Source organism: Lytechinus variegatus, chromosome 4 (assembly GCF_018143015.1).
Source record: "Lytechinus variegatus isolate NC3 chromosome 4, Lvar_3.0, whole genome shotgun sequence".
Lineage (NCBI taxonomy): Eukaryota > Metazoa > Echinodermata > Echinoidea > Temnopleuroida > Toxopneustidae > Lytechinus > Lytechinus variegatus.
The window spans coordinates 20,307,333-20,335,223 of record NC_054743.1 but is presented as its reverse complement, the minus strand read 5'-3'; the positions used below and the strand labels follow the sequence as shown (position 1 = coordinate 20,335,223).

The 27,891-nt window shown below is 37.1% G+C and overlaps 1 protein-coding gene across 1 annotated transcript in view; it reads right to left on the bottom strand.

Annotated features, from left to right (window-relative positions):
• LOC121413582 overlaps positions 1-27,891 on the bottom strand; it is a 69,616-nt gene that overhangs the window by 22,131 nt on the left and 19,594 nt on the right. Inside the window, exons 2-4 of the mRNA XM_041606448.1 lie at positions 18,267-18,453; positions 17,512-17,617; positions 11,342-11,432 (exon numbers count right to left, since the gene is read on the bottom strand). Of these exons, the coding sequence (XP_041462382.1) occupies positions 11,342-11,432; positions 17,512-17,617; positions 18,267-18,453 (384 nt within the window). The remainder of the gene's footprint in view (positions 1-11,341; positions 11,433-17,511; positions 17,618-18,266; positions 18,454-27,891) is intronic.

Sequence of the window (27,891 nt, the reverse complement as noted above, 5' to 3'; positions counted from 1 at the left end):
ACTCGCCTTTTTATATGTACGTATAAACGCGATCTCTGATCCCTTCTTCGCAGTGTTCAACCCGGCTCGCGGATTCAACACCCGAGCCGAGTCAATGTGTAAACACGGTATTAATGGAGTGATGGTAATGATGGTTATATGATGGTTATAATGGTAGTGACAGTCAAAGTACTTGTAATAATAGCGGTGGTGGATAGTGGAATAATAGTACAGTGGTAGCGGTGGTAGCAGTACCAGTTGCAATGGTATTTGTGGTAACGGGTGTGGAGCACAATGGATGGATGCAAACAGTGGTGGCATAGTGGTAATGGCAAGGGTGTTCCTGGAGAGCCGGGTGTTGGCGGTAGCAAAGAAGATAACATATAGGACAGGAAAAAGAAATCCTTCACCTTGATTCTTTCCATCAAATCACCTAGCGTCATGCAATGAAGCAACAAGCAAACCAACTAAATAAGGCCACAGAAAATCTTACAAAACACTCTCTGCCAAGTCAAGTGAGCTTAACCCTATCTCCTTGAACTCTAAATATATAGGAGTAAATATTATCCTTGACACTGATTTTAGGAGCGATTTAAAGGTTAGTTTCTAAGCCCTCCCAAAGCAATTTAATGGCTCAAAACCAGTACCAAGTTCATATCTTAGAGATGGGAGGTCGTCTGATCTATGACGTCAAGTAGGGGTCTTCACTACACACCTTGGGATGTCAAATGTAATCTTTTGTTTTGCTTTGTTTGATAAAGGGTCTTATCTTGCAAGTATTGACGGTAGCTGCTTGGAACTTTGAAAATATGTAATCTCCTTTCATTTAAACTATCTGGAAATTAGATATTGCAAGAAACACGATCCCCCTTGAAAAAGCAGAATGAATATCCGTTTACTTAGAGGCATACAGTTATGGGGGTGCTTTGAGTTCCCCAACTTTGAAAATTGAAATGACATGATAAAAAAAAATTATCGGCATTATATCATGTACAAAAGGAGCTTTGTACTAATAAACCAAGTATCTATCAACAGCAGTGCTTTCAATAGGAAATTAATGAAAAAAGAGAGAAGTAAATTTTAGATTTTAGAATTTTGCCATAATTTGTTCAAGAGCCTAGACAGAGGGGCTGGGGCAGGATGGGGTGCAGTTTGTACCATCAGCTCGAGGGACAAAGCCCTTCCCACTATTCTACAAAAAAAATTCTTTCCCTAGACAATTTAGTGTACCCTCAACTAGTTTTCCCTGTAAATTCAAATTGTACAGACTTTTGGTATTATTCATGGACCTATGAAATAAATAAAATAGGAATCAAATACCCCTTTCATAAACCCAATTATGCGGCTAATAGCAGCATAATTTGGTCGTAAAATTGGAGGAGGACCAGAGTTATCCGCATTATTTTGATGCTGCTATTATCCGCATAATAGCAGCATCGGGACAAAATTTTGAGTTTATGAACGCATTTCCAAATAATGCGGATAATTGCCATGGTGCGGTCACAAGGTCACCCTTTTCCACCACAACCGCATCGGAGGGGGCGTGTCCAGTTGTCATGACGATTATCCGCCTTTTTCAGGACGGGCGCTCGTAAAAATAATGCGGCTTATTTTCGGAGTTTATGAACGCAATTTTATTGAATTATCCACATTACTCTTAGGCGGCTAATTGGAGGATAGGTTTATGAAAAGGGTTATATAAGCGCATGTAAGGGGATCCAATTACCCCTGCTAAGCTAGTCTACCAATTCTGGTGCGAAGAGCTTTTTGAGAAATTACTTCTTGCAGGTACCCTTCCCTCACCTGGGTCAAGTGCAGCACAATGTGGGTAATTTTCTTGATAAAGGAAAATAGGCCATGGATTGGAATCGAACCATCGTTCTTCAGATTGAAAGACAAGAGTCTTGACCACTATACCACGACACCCCCACTATTCATTGTAGTGGTCGCATTAGGTGGTTTCAGACCGCCTCGAAGTTCGTCAGTTCCAGGTATTCTCTGATCGGGAAATTTACCCCGATCAGAAAATACCAGGTATTTTGGTAATCTCAAAGCAAACTACGCGTAATTTCCCTGAAAGAAAATACCCGCTAAATTGTAGGTACTTGGCGAAATTAAGAGGTCACAGGTATTTTGTGAAAGCAATTTACGGGAACTTTTAGCCCAGCAGGTTGGGCACGGAAACTGTGGGTGGCTGCTGGGCTAGTGATTTTGAATCTCATGCCTTGCCTGTTTATCAGACCATACTGCGCATGCTCGTAACTTCAGGAACTTATCCCCAAGGATATGTTTCGGGGCGGTGTGAATGCAGGAATAATTAACGGGTATTTTTTAGCCTTAAAAAGTTCTCGTAATTTAACGGGATTCTTGTGATCGAGGCGGTTTGAAACCACCTATTGAGGCATTTCCTTCAGAAAGGGTATGAACCAAGATTAGAGCAAGCCCTCTCATCATTTTAGGGGATGCCCCTTTCTACTGTGCAATAAAATTATCCCTAATATTTTCTACATCAGGGAATTAGTGGTAGGCCTATATAATGTCGAGATCAAACATTCAATGGAGCTTGCTGATTTACCCATCAAGGGGCATCTCTTGGGGGTGGTTCGTTCTATAAGTTTCAAAGTGCCTTTAAAACTCCCATTGAACTGATCAAATGATTGCATCAATTCATCACTTCATTATAATGCTAACTGTGGAAAATAGATGGGAATTTAATAAATATAAAGATGTAAAATGTGAAATTTCTGCTACTTTTAGTTTTTTTTTCCAATAAAGGCCAAAGATCTATATGGTCATCAAAATAGGTCAACGTTAATGCTTTGAACGGTCATCTGAACAGCGTTTTAAAATTTTGACTAGGCCCTATCAAGAGTAAATTGAATTTGGATTGGATTGATTTCCAAAGGTTGAGCTAATTTACAATTCAAAACTCTATATGGGGTTAGCCCTATTTTATCATTATTACGGATTGCCACAATGTAAATAACAGGAAACACATTTTATACACAAACCAAGCAAATTTCTCCAATGAGGAATAAATATTCTTTCCAAGTCTGCTACATATTCAAGATTATCATCCTAGAAGTATACTTATCCTTGTATTGGTTAAAAGGACCATTTGTGGTAAGGTCCATGCAATGACTGATGCAAAAGGTATAAACATTAACAGTCCTCTCTGTCACAATATTTACAAACATAGGAGAGCTTCAAGGTCTAAAAAGCCTTAGAAATAAACAACCTACTTTCCTCCTGAAGGATTTTTTCTGGGCCTAGTCCCATGTATTTCTAATGATGAATGTACAGTATGATAAAATAAGATTCATGAGATTGAAAAGCAATTCCAACAATTAATGACTTTTTAATATTCTATGGTAGACCTCAATACACCTGCTACCTTCTTGTCTGCTGAAATTATGTTCAGTGTAAATACTTGACCAAGGACTATGAAATATAAGAGCATGCAACATTACATGACTGTTATTTTGTTTTAATTTAAAGGAATGAAAAGAAGAAAAAAATTCCTTCTGATCTGACAGAATGATACCCTTTTCATAAACCTATCCTCCAATTAGCCGCCTAAGAGTAATGCGGATAATTCAATAAAAATTGCGTTCACAAACTCCGAAAATAAGCCGCATTATTTTTACGAGCGCCCGTCATGAAAAAGGCGGATAATCGTCATGACAACTGGACACGCCCCCTCCGATGCGGTTGTGTTGGAAAAGGGTGACCTTGTGACCGCACCATGGCAATTATCCGCATTATTTGGAAATGCGTTCATAAACTCAAAATCTTGTCTCGATGCTGCTATTATGCGGATAATAGCAGCATCAAAATAATGCGGATAACTCTGGTCCTCCTCCAATTTTACGACCAAATTATGCTGCTATTAGCCGCATAATTGGGTTTATGAAAGGGGTATGAGAGAAAGGCAGAACCATGTGTTTAACTAGTGTATAGCCTACCAGGCAAAAAAGGTAAGAAAATTTGCACTTGGTTTCCAGGAAATTATCCTTTGAAAGACTTCTCTTGGGAAGGCTGTATCCTTAGTATACCTACAGCACCACTGTGCCGTGATTTAGACCCAACAAGTGGCATTCTGTCACATCAGGTGATGTGCACAAGAACCAGAACTTCAGAGATAGAACCATTGATTGATTTTGACCCTACAGCCCGGTGCCTGGGAATACGAAGATCTAGACTACCTTGGATATGATTCCCTAACGAGCAAATAAATATTTCAATTGAATAATTCACTTCTCATGGAGACTGTATACCTTTGTCAGCATAGTCAAATCTGGGCATGATTATTGTCTTTTTATTGACAAACTATCAAGTATTTTTTTTTCAACATATGTGACATATAGGCCTACAACTTATGCCTTAGCTACATAAACATTGTTTCATATGTAGCACAGTATAGAATGATATGCCTACTTGTCAGGTGCTTTAAAAGGCTACAGGCCTAGGCCTATATCCATCGAACAATTTGTTTTGTTGTATCCGAGCAAGGGGGATGAATGGTGTTAGTATCCAATAAGCAAAGACATTTTGCAATAAGTTTGAAAAATTGTCAACTTCTCTTCAAACATGCTTGAAAATTGAATGTAGGGCTGAACTGTGTAATGGCAAAATAATCTGTCTTGGTGCTGGATGATCTGCTTTTGAGATAAAAGGTTGCGTCTCAAAATAAACTGCAAATCAATAAAAAAAACTGACGCAACAAAGGATGTAAAAAGTGAATGGAGATACTGCTTATAATAAGGAATGGATGATCACTGCTGAAATGTGGACATAATGGTCATTGCATCAGTGTAGGTCATTTGTATCTCTCTTAACTCTCTTAACTGAATAGGAAAGACCACTACAAAATAGGTGGAGCGTAAGATGCCATTGCTCACACAGCAATTCTTTGCTGTGTGAGCAGGTATCAATGGTTTTAAGTCTTGAACCAGTCTGGAGGGTACCTTGGACCCCCTTGCTTGCCTGGGTCTTTCCCACATGGACCAGCATGTGACCAGTGTCCAAGCAAACCATCCACAATATCTGCCTTGGCCTGTATGGCGAGAAAGGCCACTTAATCTCTTGAGCACTTTCTTCAGCTTTCAGAAGCCAAAAATTAAATCAATATCCAACTTCAAGTTAGCATAAACTTTCACTTCTTAAAAAGCAATAGCCTGCCCTCTTTATAATGACTTGAAAGATTGGAATATCTTTGAGAAGATGGGAGCACAGAATGTCTCCCACAAGAGGCTTTCCCCTGCAGTGAAGGCATTGATAAGCTAGTCTGAGAGCATGAAGTGCTGAGATGATATATGACAGATAATCATTAATTGAAAATACATGTACAAGCAAATAGTTTGCATTGATAAGAACAGCATCAACAAAATGGAAAGTATGGCAATAAACCATCGTGTGAACCAATAATGGTCACAAAATCATCAGTGTCTCAGATGTGTATGCTCTGTGTTAACAACATCAGACTCATGAATGGGAGGTGATGGGTCCACAACCCAATCTGCCTCCTTCACTTGACGACACTATGGTAGATGCTTTGTAGCAGATGGAGCAATTGTGAGGCTACTACCCTGGGTAAATAATGTATCAGTAAAAACAGCAACATCATTCATCACCATCTTCATCATCAACATCATCATCACCACCACCACCACAATTATCATCATCATCATCATCACCACCACTACCACCACCATCACAAATATCATCATCACCATCATCATCTTTAACACCACCACCATCATATTCATCATCATCAACTTCATCATCATAATCATCCTCATCATCAGCATCATCACCATCATCACCATCATCATCATCACCATCATACATTCAACACCATTATCAAAATTTACCATACAAAAAAACGTTATAACAGAATTGCATCAGAAAATTGAGAAAGTAAACAGGACAAATTAAGAAGTCTATAGGGTACTCGAGATTTAAGACCATGCAACCGAATACCACCTAACTAGGACAGGCCTACGTGTAAACTTTTGGGTTACTGGAGATGAGAAATAAAATGACGTGACGATCACACACATGCGGGTCATGACTTTCAAGTATCTGCACTTTTTCATGGATTTCCACTTAAGGCTAAATACCCATTTAATTGTTATTGTAAGATAAAAGAAGTTTTTGTAATTTGTATTCGGAGATACAAAGGATTGCATCGATCACCATGCATCAAAACAGAAATCCTTTCAGTAATTGTCAAAGATGTGGCGACTTTCAACACTTAAACATGACGTAAAATCAATAATGTGGAACCAAGAGCTGCTTTTCACCTTTTATTTGATTGCGACAAAGGGTATGACAATGATATTCAATAAGTTAGTACCAGTTTAGGCTTTAAATACTCAGATTAGGATTATTGTAAGCAAAGAGAAATATGCCAGTAATGCTGCCTTGAGAAGCTACAAGAGAATACGAAGAATCAATTGGCATGGGTTCAACAAATCTCAACTAATTGGCTCTTCTCTGATACATTTCCTCATTTTGTAAAGAGAAGTACAGCGGAGTTAAACCCACTTATCTCTGGTCTTTTATCTTGTGTAACTTCTCTCTTTTTCTGGCTTTTCTTTTGTACTGGCCTTTGGCAAATGCATCCATATTTTAGTTTTCATCACTAACTGCTTAAAACAGATCAGTCAGAGAAAAGTCCTTTTACTTTCATTTTATTAAAAATGCAAGGAATGTTGCAGTATTAGGAACCTATCCTAGAAGAATTCAGTTTAACTGATTTATATTTCATTAAGATTTAACTTCTTCCTTCCCCCCCCCCTCCCTCTTTCTCCTCCATACTAGGCCATATCCACAAATGATATGTGGATGTAGTTATCTTCAGCTCGAGCAGAAAGCGAAGAAGTTATGAGAGTAGAAGTAAGGCTCGCTAATACCCCTTTCATACTGCCCTCTTCATTTTTCACCGGAAAAACTTTGCTGGCGAACTTCTCCGCCTCGTATTCCTCACTTCCCTGGCGAAGAAAAAATGTACCCTTTCGCACTGACATTTCTTCCCCGGCGAAAGTCAACGGGCGATTGCAAGACAAAACGAAAGAAAATTGTAAACATTACTTCTTACCTATTGCAAAAAGGTATCAAAAACAATAATTTCAACATATTTTGGAAGTATTACGAGAAAAACAAACAATATCACCTTATTTTTATATTTTTGTGCATTTTATACATGTAAAAAGTGCTTTTTGATAAAAATTGTTAGTAAAAAAAATTAAGTTAGAGGGTATCTACTTGGCCATAGCATTCAGCTGAGCTTGCAACTTATCGCGCACAGAATCTCGGTACAGGGGACTTCGGGGGAGAAAAAAAATTGACCTCTGACGTCATTAAAGAGGAGAAGTTCTCCGGTTTGCTTTCATACTGGCCTTTTCACAGGTGAAGTTCTCTTGTGTATCTTTCATACTGGGCACTGTCCCCTTCGCTGGCGAACTTCGCCGCTGAAGTTCGCCGATGAAAAGCGCAATATGAAAGGGGTATAATTCTCAGGTTGAATCTCTCTCTAATGGGCCTCAGCCAGATATACATCAGAGCACATCCAGGACACACAGTTAGCTTGTGACAACCAGTCAGCCTACTCTAGTATGAGATCACCCGTCCAACCAAGATGAAGTTGCGAAAACAGTCGGCAAGGAGAGCAGTGTTGAGGCTTTTTATATATCTTCTGTGTCAATGACCGAAAACTATGGACCGTGGAGCATTGTGGCCCAGTGGATTAGTCTTCGGACTTTGAAACAGAGGGTCATGGGTTCGAATCCCAGCCATGGCGTAATTTCCTTCAGCAAGAAATTCATCCACATTGTGCTGCACTCGACCCAGGTGAGGTAAATGGGTACCTGGCAGGAATTTATTCCTTGAAATGCCATCGCGCTATAAAAGGCTGCGAGGCTAAAGCCAGGGTAATAATATCCAATTAAGCGCATAGGGATGCATTTTGGCAGTGATATGCGCTATATAAGCATGTTGGTATTATTATCATTATCAACATCATCACCCTCCCGCAATCTCAAGACAGCAACTTACGAAGTAATTACTTGGATTATTTGCTTAAATACTTCTAGCTTTTTCTTAATGAATCTATTCCATTTCTCTTGATGTTTTAGAAACATCAGGGATTGCGTTGGATGTCAGATTATTACAAAGTTCTGTCTGAACCACGAAAATAAACAACTTTGCTGCAGGTTCCAATGTGTTTTCACATGGAGTTAACTTAACTTTTCCCTATGCTATGTATGCACAGAGAAAATCAAATATATCTACCAAACATTTCAAGACAATGAAAACCCTAATCAGCATTTCCAAATTGGTACCAAGTTCATCACAACAACAGATGTATGGTATTCAACGAGATACCTTCTTGGCAAGATGAAAAACATTCACACATGAGGAATTCTCAAGTTTTTATCCTATCTTTTTCATATGCATACATGTAGATCATGTGCAAGAATAATCCGATGACCAGACTCCATCGGAGTGATGATGTATCTAGGCGGTGCTGCACCATCCCGAGTTTGCTCAATTTTAGGATTTTAGCCCGATTGGCCCTCTTCGCGATTAATCTCGAGATTCAAGAAACCCCGTCTCAACCATCGCAAGAAGAGCGATTCCTGCTTGAGCGAGGCATCGATGCATTATGGTCTGACACCCGAATCCCGAGTGCGTCTGCACCTACGAATTAGCGCGATAATTCGTAAAATAGCACGCTATTTTGCAAATAATCCCAAGTTGACTTGGGATTGCAATCTCGAGATTAATCCTAAGAACTAGCGCGATACATTTAGTGTAATTGCATCTCCATTGCAAATAATCTCGAGATTGTTCAGATCGGGATAATTTACTGGATCAGAAATATCGCGCTAATTTGAAAACTCGGGGTGGTGCAGATGGCCCTTCTGGGAGGCCCTAAGAGACAGTACCCAAGTATTTAGAGCCATCTTAAAAATGGATTACATGTATTGTCATATTCATATTCTACAGAGATGTTTTCTCTTCCTCCCAGTTTACACTGCTGACCATTTATGTTCATGACAATAAAAAACTGAACTTGTTGCAGTGTTAATGGGCCTACCCCCTAGAATTCAAGTTTGACTTGATGTCAGACAATATGATAAATAATGGCATACATCTCTAGAGACCTATCATTACATTATCTGTCATCATTTCATCTCGTTCTCATCACTTGGAGTCATGCCAAACAACATGATCAAGTTACATGGATGAGTGGATGGATGAGAGGGTAGATATAGAATGAGACAGGGGTCCGGAACACAAAGGTTTGAGATGAATTGCAAATATGAAAGAACTGCACTCATTGGATCCCGGTCAGTATTTCAAACAGAGTGCGCATGCAACGATGATCTTGATTGGTCACTGGTATTTAGCGATTAAAGAGAAATGCCAGTAGTTGCAATAAACACTGATTTCATGAAAAAGTCTGTAAAACCAGGCTTAATTGTCATTATATCATTGAGGATCTAGATCTGGTACAGTTACATAAACTGAACTTTGTGAAATCTTGAAATCTATGCCGAAAAATATTCACACTGAAGATCACCAACACAGATAGGCACACGTGGGACAGTGTATTATTATTGCTGGAATAAAGACCCGACGGAAGTGACCGAATCCGCGCTTATTTTGCTTATTTCTCAGCAATTACACAATTTCTTCCAGAATCCTTTGGCACATATTTTTTATTCATACAAACAGACACTTGGGTGGTCATATTAGATTCTGTAAAAAGTCATTTTGAGATCGTTACCAATACTGGAATTTACCTTTAATTGCAAACTTTTGTGTTCAGAATGACTGGAACATGTTCTTATGTCCTAAATGGATGACATAGGGATGTATCATCTAGCACAAGAAGGGGTCACCAGTCGTGTGTAAAGTCGTTCATATCTTACGGACAGCTTTATGAAACACCCACCTGGGTCCCGTATCACAAAGGTTAGCAATTAATCCTACGCTTGATTTTCACGATTAATTGCACATTGCAGTCAACGCAATCAATTGTACAAAAATGCTCTACAAGCATTGATAAGCTTTGTGTTACGGGCCCCCGGGCAGCATTTCTGGAAACAAATGATTTTCATAAGCTGTTGTTATAAGATACTGAAATTCTTACATGGCTGACAGAACTTCGTCATGTATTGCTCCCCTGATAACAAGTATAATGCAGATATCGGGCTACATAGGGATAAGGAGATACATGTACTAAACCAGGAGAAAATAAAACATTAAAAATATTATCTTAAAAAAAAAGGATATATGAGAGGATTGGGTACAGAGTATGCTATAAAACTTCTGAGGGAACTGGGCTGGAATTCTGAAGCAAAAGGACAATGCATTCTCTTTTTTTTCAAACAAAATATTCCTTGTTTTTCATCTCTATAATGTGGATTCCAGGTGAATCATTGAAAGAAAGTGTAATCTTTGATTTCACTCCTGAATATCAAATGACTGATACCAAATTTTCAAATTATATACAGCGTTCCTAGTAAAATAATCCATTCAAACAAAAGGGAATTATCACTGAGCGCAACAAAACATTCTCTCAAAGAACACAGAAGAACCCGAAAACTGCAGATCAGCTACATGTACAGGTTACTGCCAATAGGTGGCGCTGTTGATGAAAGAAACTTCATATGCATTGGACAAAAATTTGGCCAATGCATTGGAAAATTGAAAGTTGTTGGTACAGTGACCACAAGATGGCAGTATTGCACTTTACTTCACAGAGCCCATTGATTAGTCTGTTGGGGAGGTGTTTTATCAGGCAAAATACAGCAAAACCAGGGATTTATGTACTATATTTTCACAAGGAGCTTCCAACATTCTAACCCACTGTCACTGTATTTGTAAGAACTCTATTTACAAATGGGTGTGATGCTTCACATGACATTTCCAGGGGTCTTAATAAGATCATATGAATATATTTATCATGAAGAAAAACTTGCTTTCTTTTTTTTCACAGGAAAATATTGACACAAAATTAAAGATGGATTATTATGCTTCTGATGGCATTCATTAATACTCCCCCAAATCGTATTTTCTAACTGATAGCACCATGATTGTCCTGTATTTTCCAGATTTTTTTTTTCTTTTTACTTTTACTTCTACATCTACCTCTATACCTATTTAACTTCTCACATTTTATATTTTAACTTGATGTCATGTTTGCTATTGCTGGTAGTTCTATGCTTACAATTATGATAATTTTTTTACAAAGCTCTCATACTAATTTACTGACACATAAGAATGCAAACTTATCTAGTAGTAAAACCTTCTAATTGTAATAATTTGAATTTCACTTAAACTCACTCACCTGTGCTAATAGTCTGGTGCTATAGCGTAGAATTGGCCTGAGATTTGAGAACAACAATCGTTTATGGTATGATGATAATGAAGGTAGTTGACTGCAGAGAAAAAAATATAGGAGGAAAAATTATAAATGGCAAACATATTTCTAGCATTATTTGACCAAACAGGTGAAGTTTCAAAATTAAAAAGGAAGGAAACGTTAATACCAAAACAACATAATTAATGCATACAGTTTGAAAACAAAGTCAGGTAGTCACTGGTAAACATAAGAATAGAAAACAAGAGACACAGTAAAAGGGACATACATACGAGCAATGGTATAAATATCTATGGATTGAGATACACATAGGGTGTGTTTATGCTTCCATTGCGAGGACAGAATCAGCGATTTCAAATGTCGATTCAAAACGCCGATCGTAAACGTGGTTCTGGGAGTGCTGTTTATGCTTAACTTTTGAGCGCAAATCAAGATCTCCAGCTGGCTTCGAATCGTAAAGCGAGGTCAAATTGGGCGCGCCTTTTTTCGAAAGTTTTTTTTTTATTGTTGTTATAACGTGGAGCAATGCGACTGTATTTGCCCGCGGATTTTCATCTCACCGGAAGCATGTACCAAATGACGTCATTTAAACAAGTTTACGATAGTGGTTCTGTTTATGCTTCCCCAGAAAGCCTGATTCTGGTCAAATGATGTTTACAAAGCACCTTTTTGTGAGTTTACTATCTGCGTTTTGAAAAAGCGTTTAAATGGAAGTAAGCATGGACGCAACCATGTTTTGGACTAATCACGTTTGGAAACGCTGATTCTGGCCTGAAAAGAGGAAGCATAAACACGGCCATAAACAGGCGAAGAAAGAGAAGGGGGAAAGAAAGAGAAAAAGAAGAGTTTGTGTTGGAAGATGAGATGAATTCTACTGGTTCAGAAATACATTTTTAACTCTTAATGGGTGCTTTTATACTTGCTCACTCGTAAGAAAATCTGTAAATTATGAAAACCTATTTGGGTCTCTAATTCTTTTGTACATGTATGTTCACCCCCACCTGAACCATAAATGTTCCTATACATGTAGTAATGAGCCAGCACTAATACCCCTTTCATATTGCCCTTTTAATTTTTTCACTTCTCTGCCTCGCATTCCTCACTTCACCGGCGAAGAAAAAAATATACCCTTTCGCACTTCCCCGGCGAAAGTCAACGGGCGATTGCAGAACAAAACGAAAGAAAATTGTAAACATTACTTCTTACCTTTTACAAAAAGGTATAAAAAAATTAATAACAGCATATTTTGGAAGTATTTCGAGAAAAACAAACAATATCACCTTGTTTTTATATTTTAGCACATTTTATACATGTAAAAAGTGCTTTTAAATAAATATTGTTAGTAAAACAAATTATTTTCGAGGGTTTATCCTTGGCCATAGCATTCAGCTGAGCTTGCAACTTATTGCGCGTGGAATTTCGGTACAGGGGTCTTTGGGAGAGAAAAAAAATTGACCTCTGACGTCAATAAAGAGAAGTTCTCCGGTTTCCTTTCATACTGGCTGTTTCACCGGCGAAGTTCTCCTTTCATACTGGACACTTTCCCCTTCACCGGTGAAGTTCGCCGGAGATAAGCACAATATGAAAGGGGTAAAAGACTCTTGAATTCCAAAACAAGGGCAGCACATTCTTTTGTTTCTGTCTTACATCTGAAGTTCTTAAAATTTGCTAGATATCACCCAGCAAAAACCTGGTAATTTTTGACAACTTAATGTGAACGGTCTCACAATTTGAAAAAGTAGGACTACATGTACCTTCTACACTTGCAGGAATTTTAGAGTCAATATCATACATGTAATTTTCTTTCATATTTGGAAAATACCAAATATTTCTTGATTCCTGTGAAATTCCTAATCGGAAAACTCTAGATATTTCTGTGATCTTGTGGTAGGAAAGCACATGTTTGTTAAAATACCCTGGTACATGTACATATTTTATACAATAAGAATCACAGCACACTTTAGGTGGTTTCAGACCGCCTCGAAGTTTGTCAGTTCCAGGTATTCTCTGATCGGGAAATTTACCCCGATCAGAAAATACCAGGTATTTTGGTAATCTGAAAGCAAACTACGCGTAATTTCCCCGAAAGAAAATACCCGCTAAATAGTAGGTACTTGGCGAAATTACGAGAACTTTCGCGGGGATTTTTCCAAGGTCGCAGGTATTTTGGCGATGTGAAAGCAAATTACGGGAACTTTTAGCCCAGCGTGTCGTTGGGCGCGGCGGCGTGGGTGGCTGCTGGGCTAGTGAATTTGAATCTCGCGCCTTGCCTGCTTATGAGACCATACTGCGCATGCTCGTAACTTCGGGAACTTATCCCAAAGGGTACGTTTCGGGGCGGTGTGAATACAGGAATAATTAATGGGTATTTTTTAGCCAAAAAAGTTCTCATAATTTAACGGGGATTCTTGTGATCGAGGCGGTTTGAAACCACCTTTTCTCTACAATGCAAAACAGAATCATCCTGCCCATGTTCTATAGCTGATAGGGGTCAAAAGGGGAGAGATGAGGATTAAACCAGAAGACGATAACAAAGCATTTCTATTTCTGCATTTGAATGGAATGGGGGATAAGTAGTTATCTATAGGGGGCAATGAGCTGGTCGGCCAGGAAAAGAAACCAAAATCACGGAAGAACAGTACTGCCCCTGTATTGTTGCCGAATTCCATCACATTAATATCGTAATTCAGCTTTTTTAGTCATCCCGCTTAGTTTTGGTTTCAGGCAGACTTAATTTGCTACGCTCTTTGCTGTGACCTGTGCTCATAAATTTGTAACTCTGGGCAAAAATGGTGTTTTCAAGGAGTAAATGTCACTTATAATATCTGAAAAATGTCTCCATGGAAAGATAGGGGACAAAGAAGTCTTATGAGTCATTAAACTGAGAATTGAAACAAGCGGTACTTGACACTGAAAGGAAAAGACACCATACATTCAAGCAACATTGACTTTGGTTATAAAATTATTTGAAGTACTTAGTTTTGGGGTTTCATCAAGTAAAGTTCACCCAGACATACATAAAGCTGGTTTTTGTAAAAGCATTTTTTTTAACAAGAAAAACACATTGGTGATGATATGACAAAAATCTGTTAAAGATTAGCAGACTTATGGCTATAGAGAATACAGATTTAATTTTGTGACTTCACACAAGCAGCTCCCCATGTATATACATGTAGTCATGTAATATAAAGTCCATGAAAATCAAAATGCCACTTTCAGAAAATTGATAATGATTATACTTGTGCATTTAACATACTATCATACACATAATTTCATACCTGCTTCTATGAGAAAAACTATTATCAATTATCATGAACCATTAGAAAAAATGTATCACGTGACCATATTGGGCATGTGATTATGATGCTTCATATTAAAAACTTAGAAAATCATAATAACTCTATTCTGTAATGGCTTTTTTTCTTATGCAAAATGTTCACCAATATTTTTCTGTCATTTTCTGCTTTATCAAATTCATCAAAATGTCTTCAACGTCAGGGTCAACTTTCTATTTTCTAAGTCCTGTCTTGGTGGACCAACATGTACATGTAATAATTGGCAATTAAATCACCAGGGCTTGTGAAAAGTTTTCTTTAAAAAAATCCCAGGATTTCAACATTTGACTAAAAATTTCTTCAGTGAATTCCCAAATAATTATAACTCATCAAAATCTAGCTAAATCAGCCAGATAATGTGAACCAAAAGCCCATCTTCAAGATTCCAAATGATATGGTTGTCATTTTAATGTCCAATTATGAAAAAATTGTTGTGTTTTGAGTGAATATTTTATCTCATTAGATGCTTGTAAAATATGTGTGCAGTGCTTTGTAACTGCAAGAAAAAGACACTATATCAAATGAGTACTGGATTGGATTGGATTCAAATTAAACAGTGAATTCATGAGTTTATTATTACATTTTTCATCCACATTAATGTTTTCATACTGAACTGCAACTTACAATATCATTCATTCTTTTCAGAGAGAATTCTGTTTTAAGTTGCAAAAAAAAGGAAAAATTTCTGAAATATTTTAGTATCAATAAAAATAGCTATATACTAGTGCAAAAGTGGGGACAAACTTCATCTTGCAACTTCTAAATACTACTTGTACATTATTAACTTGTCGCATTGGCTCATTAACTTGAAAAATTCACATATTTTACAGATAGAACAGAATTTACTCTGGAATTGCCGCTTTCGATCCAATCTATAAATCACCAGATTAGGTTCCTATCATAATTGAGATGTTATCTCAGCTCCAATTATGGTGTAGAGTTATCACATTGCAATCATGGCATGCTAAATGTATACCGTGTTTACACATTGACTCGGCTCGCGTGTTGAATCCGCGAGCCGGGTTGAACACTGCGAAGAAGGGATCAGAGATCGCGTTCATACGTACATATAAAAAGGCGAGTTCAACACGGCTCGCGGATCTCGAACGGAAGAAGAATTATGACGTCGCAAATTAAAAGCGGGAAATTCACCGCCGGAATCGAATCTTGTCCGTGCGAACAACAACAATGCCAAAAGTGAAAGCGCGCGCAGTGACCTAGGTCGAGAGTTTGACACGGCTTTCTGTTTACACACGAAAAAATTGCCGAGTCTGACTCGGGTCGCGGGTTGAAACCTTCGATTTTGTAGGATCGATAAAGCCGTGTTCGACACGGCTCGCGGATCACTCTGATCGCGTTTACACAGCATAAAATTGCCGTGTTGAGCACGGCTCTCGTGTTCAACCCCCGAGCCGAGTCAATGTGTAAACACGGTACTAATGTTTTTATTTCCTACACATGCACAGTGGATGTTGCTCCATCAGCCCAGGTGGGCTCAATCTCAACATTCAATAAACCCCATCTCCATCAGGCCAAGGAGGATAATTCTTGTGTGAACATGGAATGTGACATTGGACTGCGGAGTTTGCATACTTTAACACAGCAATAAATATTATAGATTTGAATAAGTGTGAAATATCCTTGTACTTTCACGCAAGAATTGTATCCATGAATACCCTAGATTCTACACATTACCAATTCTAATTTCAGCATACATGTATAATCCTATAAGAAGCAATTTGCATTGCATTCAAACTCTTGAAATAGATGTATAAGACATGGATTACTTTGTTTAATAGTGCATTAAACCATGCAAGAAAGTTCATTATTTCTAACTGGATCCCTTGACAGTCTTCAGGTCTTGCCAAAGAAATTATACCAACTGTTCCAGCTAATTCAAAACCATTTCTTTTTTCAGTAAAAAAAAATCTTACTTTTAAAGCAGAGCTACATTAGAAGGCTTCCAATGATTTGCATGCTGTTGATTTTTAATAGTGTCTTTTTTATTTCTTTATTTCAATTTTGTTATTTCTCTTTTCTTTTTTTTCATTTTTGTTGTTGCTTGTTTGTGTTTGGTTTATTAGTGCTTTAAAAGTAAAAAAACACAAAATATATCCATATTTGAATGCAATACATTACACAAGGAGTGGTATTCTGATAATCAAACATAAAGTTAACCCTAGTTTAAATAAGAATTTTAAACCACACTTTTATGATATCCTGGGCTTCATAATAATATTTCTTAAATATTTTTGGAAATTTTAATGTATCAATGAATTCATAAAAATTCATTAGATTTTGTTTATATTCATATTCTTCCCATTTCAGGACTTAATTCATTTTTAAAAACTATATTTCGGCAAATTGGCACTACAAATATCTTTCTTTTTTATGTGGGTGCATTGTGGTCTAGTGGTTCTAACTCTTGCCTTTCAAACCGAGGGTCGTGGGTTTGAATCCTAGCCAAGGCGTGTTTTACTTCAGCAAGAAATTTATCCACACTGTGCTGCACTTGACCCAGGTGCATGAGGTAAATGGGTACCGGCAGGAAGTGATTCCTCAAAAAGCTGTGAACACCAGAATCGGTAGACTAGCTTAGCCGGGGTAATATAGGAGCACCTTGAGCACCTAGCAAGGTGGATACATGTGCTATACAAACCCTATATTATTATTATTATTATATATAAAGCTTTGTGGTATTAACAACATTTCAAAATAAATGATAAGCCATGATATATCCCGGGAAAATTATTATGTAAATCCTGCAATTAAACCAAAATTATCAAATTGGTAGGTAAATACCTTAGTGGATCTTCATAGGTATTGAAGTAGCTGCGTAGAAGATCACAGTAATCCCTCTGTGATATGACAAAGTTGAGAAGAAGAGCTAGACATCGGTCGGTGGTACCTGAAAAAGAAAGATATACATTTATCATGCAGTCCGAAAAATAATTGAAAAAAGGGTAAACAAAAACATATCAAAAGCATTGCTTTTTATTCATCGTACAGACAAATAGGCTATTGAGATGAGATCATTCACTTTGAGATCAATATCTATTGAGATACCAAACACTGTTTATTTACAACGATTAAAAAAGTCTATGAGATGATGGAGCTTGTGAAAGTGATATGATGATAATAATAACAAAGAGTATGATGTGACTTATAAAGTCCTAAATCCACTCAGTAGAGTGCTCAAGGCATGTAAGGAATATTGTGATGGTGGTAGTGGTGATGATGATGATATTGATGTTGATGATGACGATGACAGCAATAAGAACGATGATGATAATGATGACGATGATGACGATAATGACCAATAACCAACTAATGACTTGTGGCAAACTTCAAATCTACATTTACATAATTTTTTCACTTTACCCAGGCAATAAATGAATGCAGAAAGATAAATTGTTACATAAAACCATGTAAGATGGACTCGAGATGGAATGGCTTGATATACATGTATGATGAATATCTTAAACAAATATTATGATTCTAATATGGTAAAAAGAATATTTAAAAAAATATTTTCATTATCATTTTGAAGAACTCACCTTCTACTGGTATTTCCAGCAACCTCTCCTCAAATTCAATGTCTTTATTCCTGAGTAAATAAGCTTCTGCATCCTCGTTGAGTAGCGCCCTCGTTGAGACTAGACGAACCCTACAGTCTGGAAGCTTGTATTCTAACATAGCACCAGCCAAGAGATCCCTCACTCGCATGCCGTCTACACACTGCAACTGTTTGAATGAATTAAAATAAATGTAAGACATTTGAATGAGAAAAATGATAACACTGTCATATTTTACCCAGGGTAGCCACTTCAGTTCCGAAAACTGTTCTCAAAGCGGGCCCTGCTTGAAATTATTAAATATGATGTTATTATTAAATTGGCTTTATCACAATTACCTTGATCAGTTGCTGAAGCATTTGAGAATTTCTTCCTACCAGGTGGCCATATACTACACCTAGGTGGAGAGTGGCAAATGTAGATAAATGCTTTGACAAAGGACGCAAGTGATGCGTTGGGATTTGAACCCCAGACCCCATAGTCCGAGGACTTATTCAATTCGTTTGCAACACCTCTACTATACTATATTTCTTCAAGGTAATGTCCCAATGAAGCATCATTATCTGAAATTGATTTTAAATCAGTTAAATAAGAATCCTCACCAATGATGTTTTACACAATAACTGCTGGGATGATAAAAAATTACATCTAAAAAATATAACAATGAAGTGGACCTAGGGGGCGCTTCATAAAGCTGTTCTTAAGTTAAAAGTGACTTTAAGAAAGACTGGTGAACCTTTCTTACGCGCTTAAACCATCGCCAATGAATATACCATTTACCACAAAAACAAATTTTCAGTGAATCCAAAAAGGACCTTTCTGACATTTGAAGAAAAGAAGTCTCAAAACTTATCAGAAAATTGTAGCGCCTACGCGTATTTGGTCAAATCCACATGAACTTGAGCAAACCGTCTAAAAGTTCACTTCCTTCCAAATACTGCAGTTATGGAAAGCTCAATACTTCAAACAAAGTAAACACTAAAATAAAGGCAAGTAAATAAATTTTGCTGGCACAGGAAGGAGAATGGAATGCATAATTTGAAAAACTTTGAGCTAAAGGACTATTTGAACAATCTTTACTGTTGTTTAATGGTCTGTACAGGCTCTCACCAACGTGACTCCAAAGGATGCATTCAATCAAATTCTTATCCAGTCTTGGGTAAGGAACAATTTCAAATCGAGAGCACGATCGAGAACCAGAATAGTCTGAACAATCTGAGTGCTGCTATTAAACTATTGACTACCGATTTCTGTGATTCACATAGACTTTGTACAGAGATCACCTGGTTCTAGTAGGCAAGGGGTTAATGCTCAGTTCGTACTACAATGTAGTATAAAGGTGCACTCGATCTACATGTACATGTATCTTGAAATCCATGAACAGGATTCTCAAGAAGTAGAGACTCTGCAGTCAGTTTCCAAAATGACATGGCACTGCGCTGCACAGCATAAACTGATTGACCATCATATTTGACGCCCTTTATCCCTTCATATTCTTTATGTTCATATTAATCCAAACTACTTTTTATTACATAAAAGAAGTGCAAACTAATTCTGAATTAAAGAATGCTAATTTCATTGTGAGTCCACACTGCACTGTAAATTGATCCAGACTACTCATATTTTAGCCGAATTTACAAAAGTGTTAATACATGTAGGCTACGACCAAAGACAAGGTTCACACATTAAAATGCAAATATAAAACAGTTACTTCAGGAGATCATTTTAATGGTACCTTTTTCCTCAATCGGCTACTATTTTTCCAAATAAATGGCTAATAGCATGGTCCACCATAATTTCAAAATTATTCCACCTCTAATTCCACAAACCATAGCCTATTGAAGATCATATATAGTAAATATCTGACTTTAATATAAATGGAAAATAGTAATGACTGATGACCGGACAATTTAATCCATCATTCTACAATGTTCAGTCTGACCAGTCTAATCTACATCACACAAGGCAATGAATCACCTGTCTTTAATAATGATTGGTTATTTAAAAAAAAGTGAAATTGATACAAAAATATTTGTTGCAAGCCATGCAAAACAGAATTGGGAGAGGGATTGTCTGTCCCTATAGGTGGAAACACTCTCTTTTGTAGTAAGGTTATATCCCAAAAGTAAATAAGATGATTTATAACCCCCAGTCTAATTCCATAATTCATGAGCATATATACTGAGGCAGGTTCTTTAATATTAGACTCCCTATTGAAATGAAATGTTTCCTCTGAATGCATTAAACCCCCTAGAAATACACGATTCATCAATTGCATTGATCTACAATGATAATCGCTCAAGTGAAATTGCCCAATTTAATGGTAAAAGAAACTCAAGGACGTTTTGAATAGATTCGGAGTAGACATAAAAAATCCAACATGGAAACATTATACATTAGTACAATCCCAATGTATTTGATACTACAAATGTATAACTACATGGGTTTCTGGTGAAAAAGGCATTTGATTTACAATTTAATGAAGAAAGATGTTTTTCTGCAATAAGGCCATAAAACTGGTCTTTTTTGGCATATACATGTATCCTTGGACTGAATAATTTTTGACAGATGATTCCAGACATTGGGAATATGATGAAACATAAATTTTGTTTAGAACATACAGGGACTACATGTACTTGCCAAGAAAATTTTGGATGAGACCATAAGCTATACCTCCATGATTTGCCTACGTCTGAACATGGACCTACCAGCATGGTCTGAATGACATTCCTACATTACATGAATTTGGCATTCAGTATTAAAGGATATCTTATTTCAAAATATCACCAAGCCTTAAATTTTGACAAGTTTATATTGGTAAATGTAAGTGTTCCTTAGGGCACATTTCTACAGTGGATTAAAACACAAATGGGAAAAGTAAAAAAAAAAGCAAAACAATATTTCATTTAAACCCTGGAAATCAATTAATGTCGTTCAATAACACTACACCCTGAAATTTCATTTTACACTTATGGAGTGTTTCCATACCAATAATTGACACATTAAGAGCTAAATTTAAGGCTAAAAAATATCATATATTGCAAAATTTACTACTTTTCAGATTCTAGAACCCTGTAAGTAATTTAGTTTCCATACAACCAAAAATGAACTTACAGAGAGCCAAATAAAAGGCATAAACATATTTTCATTGCAAAATGTACAACTCCTCTCAGACTTTAGAGACCTCACCTTCCAATCAGCGCATGATTTGTTAATTTATTTCTACATATATAACCAGTGCAAAAAAAAAACAGTTTTGATGTATCGTGGTGTTTAACGAACACCTCTGTAGCTAAATATTATGGCTACATCACACATGAAATGATGTTGACAATATGATCATGTGACTTCCTTGTCACTTTTCAAGGTTGATTCTTCCTCTTTGAACATGCAGACAAAAGTCAAGTCAAATATTATTGAGCCAAGATTATGGTTCTTAATACCTACTGTCAATACACTATGTACATGTTTATATACATTTGATGATTTACTTTACATGCGGACACTGTAGTAATGTCGTGTTTGTATTGAGAATCAAACGGAACTGCAAGGTTTTTCTCCTTCAACATGCATGTACATGTAACTGTGTCAACAGTAGAAGCACTTCTAAGGCTGTCAATGATGTGTGAGCCCCTGTCAGTGAAGCTACAATTTTATTAATTGTATGCTAATTAAAATTAATGTGATCTGTGCTGGCCATACAGAAATGCTGTAGCCTATTCAGAGTGCTAACAGTAAGCCCAATCACATCTTTCAGATTGTGAAGTCAGAACATTTATTTCAATGTGGTAAGTAATGCATTGTTAAACATTATGCATCACTGCCACATTACCGGTTGTAACAGGGCCTTTAGCACATTGTTTATTAGAGTTAACAGCGTTTCTGTGCCGTCAGTAATGATTTCATAATAAAATACATTTTACACTGTACATATTTAAGGTGCTTACAGATTTGTTATTACCCTGAAAATCAGATTCAAGCAGTTTTCCCTGCACACAAGCTATGTACATCCTCCACTCTTTGAAAAGCATTACAGCCAGTTGCCATTGAGGCGCACATAATACTGGACAAGCTACATTGTACCATAGAGCTAGCTCCATGATTGTACAATGACTTTTGCAAGCTATACATGTAGGCCTACCAAGTTCCCATTTAGCTGCTGGGTGGAGAGTGGAAAAGTGTGGATTGATGCCTTGCCAAAGGACTCTAAGCCAAGGTGTGGGATTCAAATTGCACAATTCTCTGTTGTTAAATGTCTTTAAATCATGTCCAATACATGTATCTCCAACAGCCTGTTAGAACTACATGCAGTTTCAAGACAAGATTCTATCAACCTAAAAAAATGTTCTTTATTTCTTGTAATAATTTTTTTTTTTTTACATCTAACGAAGATGTACAAACCAGCAAATATCTCTTCTTATGCATCAAATTGAACTCCCTTTCAATAGGGGAGTCAGAGAGACCCAAGTTCAAAGTTAAACTAAATGAGCACCCATTCCTTCACTACCAAAAAATTATACCCCTTCCTACCAAGAATCTATAGGGTCGAATTTTGCTTTTCTGTTTCATTATGTGTATCTGAGGCATTCATATCAAGACATAATCTTCAGCTTTAAACTGGTTTTGAAGACCAATCAAACAACAATATCAAACCATTCAATCTAAACCAAAATCAATCAAAAGATATTCATGATATTAGGCATTGCAACGCTGCCCAGTCATGCAAAAGTCTTGCTCCCAGAGTTTAGAAGCACAATGAAGAGAAACAATGAAAGTCTCGGAATTGAAATGACCGCAAAAGGATTAGAATGAATAGTACAGGACCTTGATAAAGGTAAGAACTATTTACAAGTAAGCATTCCCAAACCCCCTTTAAATCGCATCATGATTGATCGCTAGGAGCAATTACATGGAAGCAGGCCCCTATTCCTTTTCCTTTTTTTATCACAGGTGCTGTTAATTTCTTCACAGATATACATGTAGATATTTAACTTCATGTACATGTAGAGTACTGTCATACTTAAAAGGAAATGTTGTAATATATTTTTAGAAACCTCCAGAGTATTATTACATGTAGATGTTCAAATGGTCATCGATCATTAGCAGACCAGCATTTTAATTGCTTCCCAGAGGAAATGCAACAAAAATTTACAGAAGTAGAGCTCCTAGTTTTGTAAACCTCTTTGTTGAAAATGGAGATGCAAATGAGTTTACAAATTTATGGATGAAATGTAATGTTGTTGTTTTACCTATTGTGTTTTGATATCTGTTATATTGATGATTTGATAGTATTATCTAGAAAAGGGAGAGAGAAAAAAAAGGCCCACATAAAACTATAACCATGCATGGCTTGAACCAAAGGATTGACACTGACCTACATCTTAATCCTTATAAATCTACTATCATAAAAATAATTATATGGTCCATGTACATAGCGCAACTACTATAATTGTATATACTCTACTGCGCTTGATACTTGGTATCATATTATAGTACCCTGGCTGTACATGTATAGCTGAGCCGCCATATAGGAGCTAATAAATGCATTCAAGGAATAAATCCTACCGCGTACCCATTAACCTCACCTGGGTTGAGTGCAGCACAATGTGGGTAAATTTCTTGGAGGAAAACATGGCTGGGATTTGAACCCACGTCCCACAATATTATGGAGAACCATCTGTCACATTTCCTATTTCCATTTTTCATCATAAACTGACTAGGACCTGTCTATAAAGACCAGTTTTCATCATGTCTTTCAGAGTAGTTTCATTATAAAAGGTAAACATGATTCAATGTTCTGAATTAATTAGCTGTTATATGATTTAATAATAACATTAATCATATTTGTAAAGCAGTTTAATAATAAACAATGTTTCTAAGTGCTGGAAAATACATACAAGTAGACAAATATACTTAAGTTGAAGAAAAACTACTGGATAGAGGTAAAGAAATAGGCCTACAAAACAATTCAGATTTAAGCCTGCTGAGACTTAAAACAAAAATTCATGGAGGAAAATCTAAAAAATTACAAGGAATAATATAACAAATAACAACAAAATATTATAATTTATGAGTGATATATGTGATTTACATGTAGATGTGATATGTTTCTATTCATGACCTACATTGTAATTCCATGGATGATCACAAGCAAGTTTGTATAAGTCTGAAATCTTAATTATTCATACAGCTACATTTAGAAGACAGACCCAGTATATGAACAACGTCTATCAAAATAAAGAAAAATAGCCCCAGGGGATATCGTAATGTCAAAATGTATGCCTACACGTCTACGGATGAGCAACAAAATCATCAAGAGAGGCACAAAAGTTCACACCACTGGGGTCAGTACAAATCAATATCCATGCTTTGTGAATCCAGGTAAATCAATCCTTGGCATAAAGATCCACGCTTGCCCCCCTCACCCCTCTCACTAGCTCTCCATATAGGAATGTATCCAAGGAGTGTCTGAACTATTGGGGACAGGGAGTATTTGCCATCCCCAATTTAAAAAGTTCCACTCCTCTTGATACTTGTAGTAATTTGAATGTATACTTGGGTTAACAGCTTATTTTGTCTTAATAGTCTGACCACCTCCTGAAAATTATTCCCAACTCCTTCTCCTACAATGTTGCTAGGGGATGAAATACAGTAACTGTATGTACATGTATATGCATTAATATGACAGCTGATAATATTCAGGCTTTATATTACCACTGGACAACTATTATTACCATCCAAAAGTAATAACACTCTCCATGAATTCTAATTCAGATTCAAATTCATTCCAGCTATCAGAATATCTATATCAAATGAAGGGCAAGTTCATGTCCACACCAAACAAGGTCCATGGAAAAGGTACCAACATGACAGCATCACAAAAAATGTGGCTTTTCCGTCAAATTTTGAGCCCAGATTGTGAACTGCAAAGTGCATGGTCAATTGTTAGCTGTGAATGAGAATGACTTGTGACAGGTCACACCAAGCGCCTGACCTTTTCACACTGTGAGTAGCTGAGGAACTCCCAAAAGCTGAAGTCACCAGGGGCAAATACAACACGATGAATGGAGAGAATGGGAAAAACCAGTGAATTTTCAAGATTTTCCCTTGCATATAGGCCTACACAAGTAGAACCCTGATGAAGGACCAGAGAAAACTCTGTTTCATATTTTGAAATTATCGTTAATGTACAAAATATGCTGAACAGGTACATGTAGCTAGGCCCTATGAACCTTTGTTGTCCATATGGTTGTCCCAGAATTATCTGGGAAAAGAAACCACCAACAGATGTCACATTTAAATAAAAAGCTTTCTAACAAGATGCAGGAATAATATCAACAAGTCACATTGTATTTGTGTCTCTTCTTCTTTCTGTTCTTCCTTTCTTGTGGATATTCAATCTAATGCATATACATGAAGCTCCTTGATTTACATGTAAACTGTATTATGATTCAGTTATCACATTTCCTCAGAAACATCAATGGATTGAGTGGAAAATCAAATAGACCATGGAAGAGAAATAGAGGGACTCAAGAAACATGGTATAATCTCCCTAATCAACTTTATAATGAAAACACAGACTTCTTCAATATATGACAACAGACTGGAAGAATCAAGATGCAAGTCTTTTGTGGCAAATGCTTGAGTTGTCATTTCTTGACAATAAGAGATTGTATTGGCAAACAACAGTCTTGGTACGTTGAGCAAGAATTCTTCCCAAGTATTTTAATAAGTTCTAATTTAGTTAATCAATGTGGATTCTGAGCTTTATGAAAGGGCCAACCATGAAGCGATAGCTCTCGTTTGTGCAACCATTATCCCGTGTTGGGGGAAGCTAATTCAGCTGGTTGGAGAAATAACTCTCTGAGGAAAATCAATTTTTCTTTCTTTGTTCGGCCACAGTGAGAGCCCGATTCCCTGAGGTCTTTAGAAAGCTTCTTAGCCAGAGCTGTACACACAGGATCTCATTCATCCAGAACTTCTAAATACATACATGTACAGGAGGACTTACTATTTTCATATTGGCTCGTGAGAGGGCTGGGTCCAAGATTAATGTGGTATGGACCTTCCCCACTCAATCCGAATTCATTTTGCAATGTACCATACAGACAGTTTGGGGTTTTTAATTTAGTTAAATACACTAACAGTTCATGAGCAAAAGTTTAAAAAGCTCTTTTGTATTAAAAGTTTGAATTAATTTCATCAGGAGCATCAAGTACCCTTTATATGCAGGGTCTTTATCTGTCTTTACAGTCACACCAAAGGAAAACAAGTCCACACTGCCTGGTACAGTCATTGAAAATACAAATCATTTTGAAAGGCCTGGAGTCGGTTTCCTTGAGGGGACTGTGGCATAAAATCAGTGGTTCTTAGAGGCTGTTCTCACTTAGTTCCTAAAACTAGTTTAGTGGAAACCAGTTTAACGCGAAGTGAGAACGGTCGAAGCGGTCTTGGAAGTGATCTTCTAAACCAGTTTGGAAAACCACCTCGCGATGTACTTTTCAAGATCGCTTTGCCTCGTTAAACTGGTTTTAGCGTAAGTGAGGACACAACCATTCTTCGGGAAGCGATCTTCGCACATTTTGAGCGCGCTACTCCACACCACAGGTGTAGAATGACCATCCTGCGGTTTCGAATTTCGCGCGAAATGTGTCACCCCACTGAGAGCGTTTCTATAGCAACAAGAGCGCTTTACGTGACGTGATTTTGAAAACCACTTTCGTGTGATCAAGTGGGAACGCTAGCAAAGCGACCTTCCAAACTGGTTTCCTGAAACGGCTTCCAGTAAACTAGTTTTAGAAAGCGTAATGAGAACGGCCTCTAAGTGTCACATATTGTACAACACCTACTTAGCTTGTCGTACGCAAGCAAATTGGAGGCTAAATGTCAAACATTCGTACCGTTGCACAAAAGACATACCATCCAAAATGTACCGTTGCACGGCTTTAGGTGACGTCACAATATGATTTAATTCATTGCGCTCAGTAAAAATGAAGGTGCAATGCGCGTATTAAGCCTGCTGGCTAAGGTCGATGTGCGCTTGTGGGATTTTGCTTTTCGCTTTCAGTATTTTTGCTCCCTTTTCATAGATTATTATAGGGATAAACTCTTGTTTTTTTTTCATATTTACCCTAAATTCTGAGGCGTTGTACAACACAAATAGCGAATATTCTTATTCGTGCAATGGTGCGAGATTTCGCATTTAGTGAAAGAAAGAAGCGCTCTATTCAACGAGGCGTTAGAGTTGAATAGAGCATCTTTCTTTCACCTCATGCGATATCTCGCTCCATCGTACTCATGCCTATTCGCTATTTGTATACTGTTTGATACTGTAATGTTGGCCTCTGTAAACCGGCTCTTCTTTCAAATCTACAGATGGCACTGTCCATTTCGTGTATCTCGTCATAAAGTTTCATGGATCTCTGTCTACATATAGCATCAGTCTCCTGATGGCGAGTAATGTACTTTCTGTCTTGTTACATACACCTGTATACTCTACTGAACATGATACATGTAGTCATCAGACTTGTAAAACAGTCTTTAAACTAAACCTGTGGTTGTCGGTCTCATGGCAGTACCAAAAATATACACCTTGATTTTGATAACA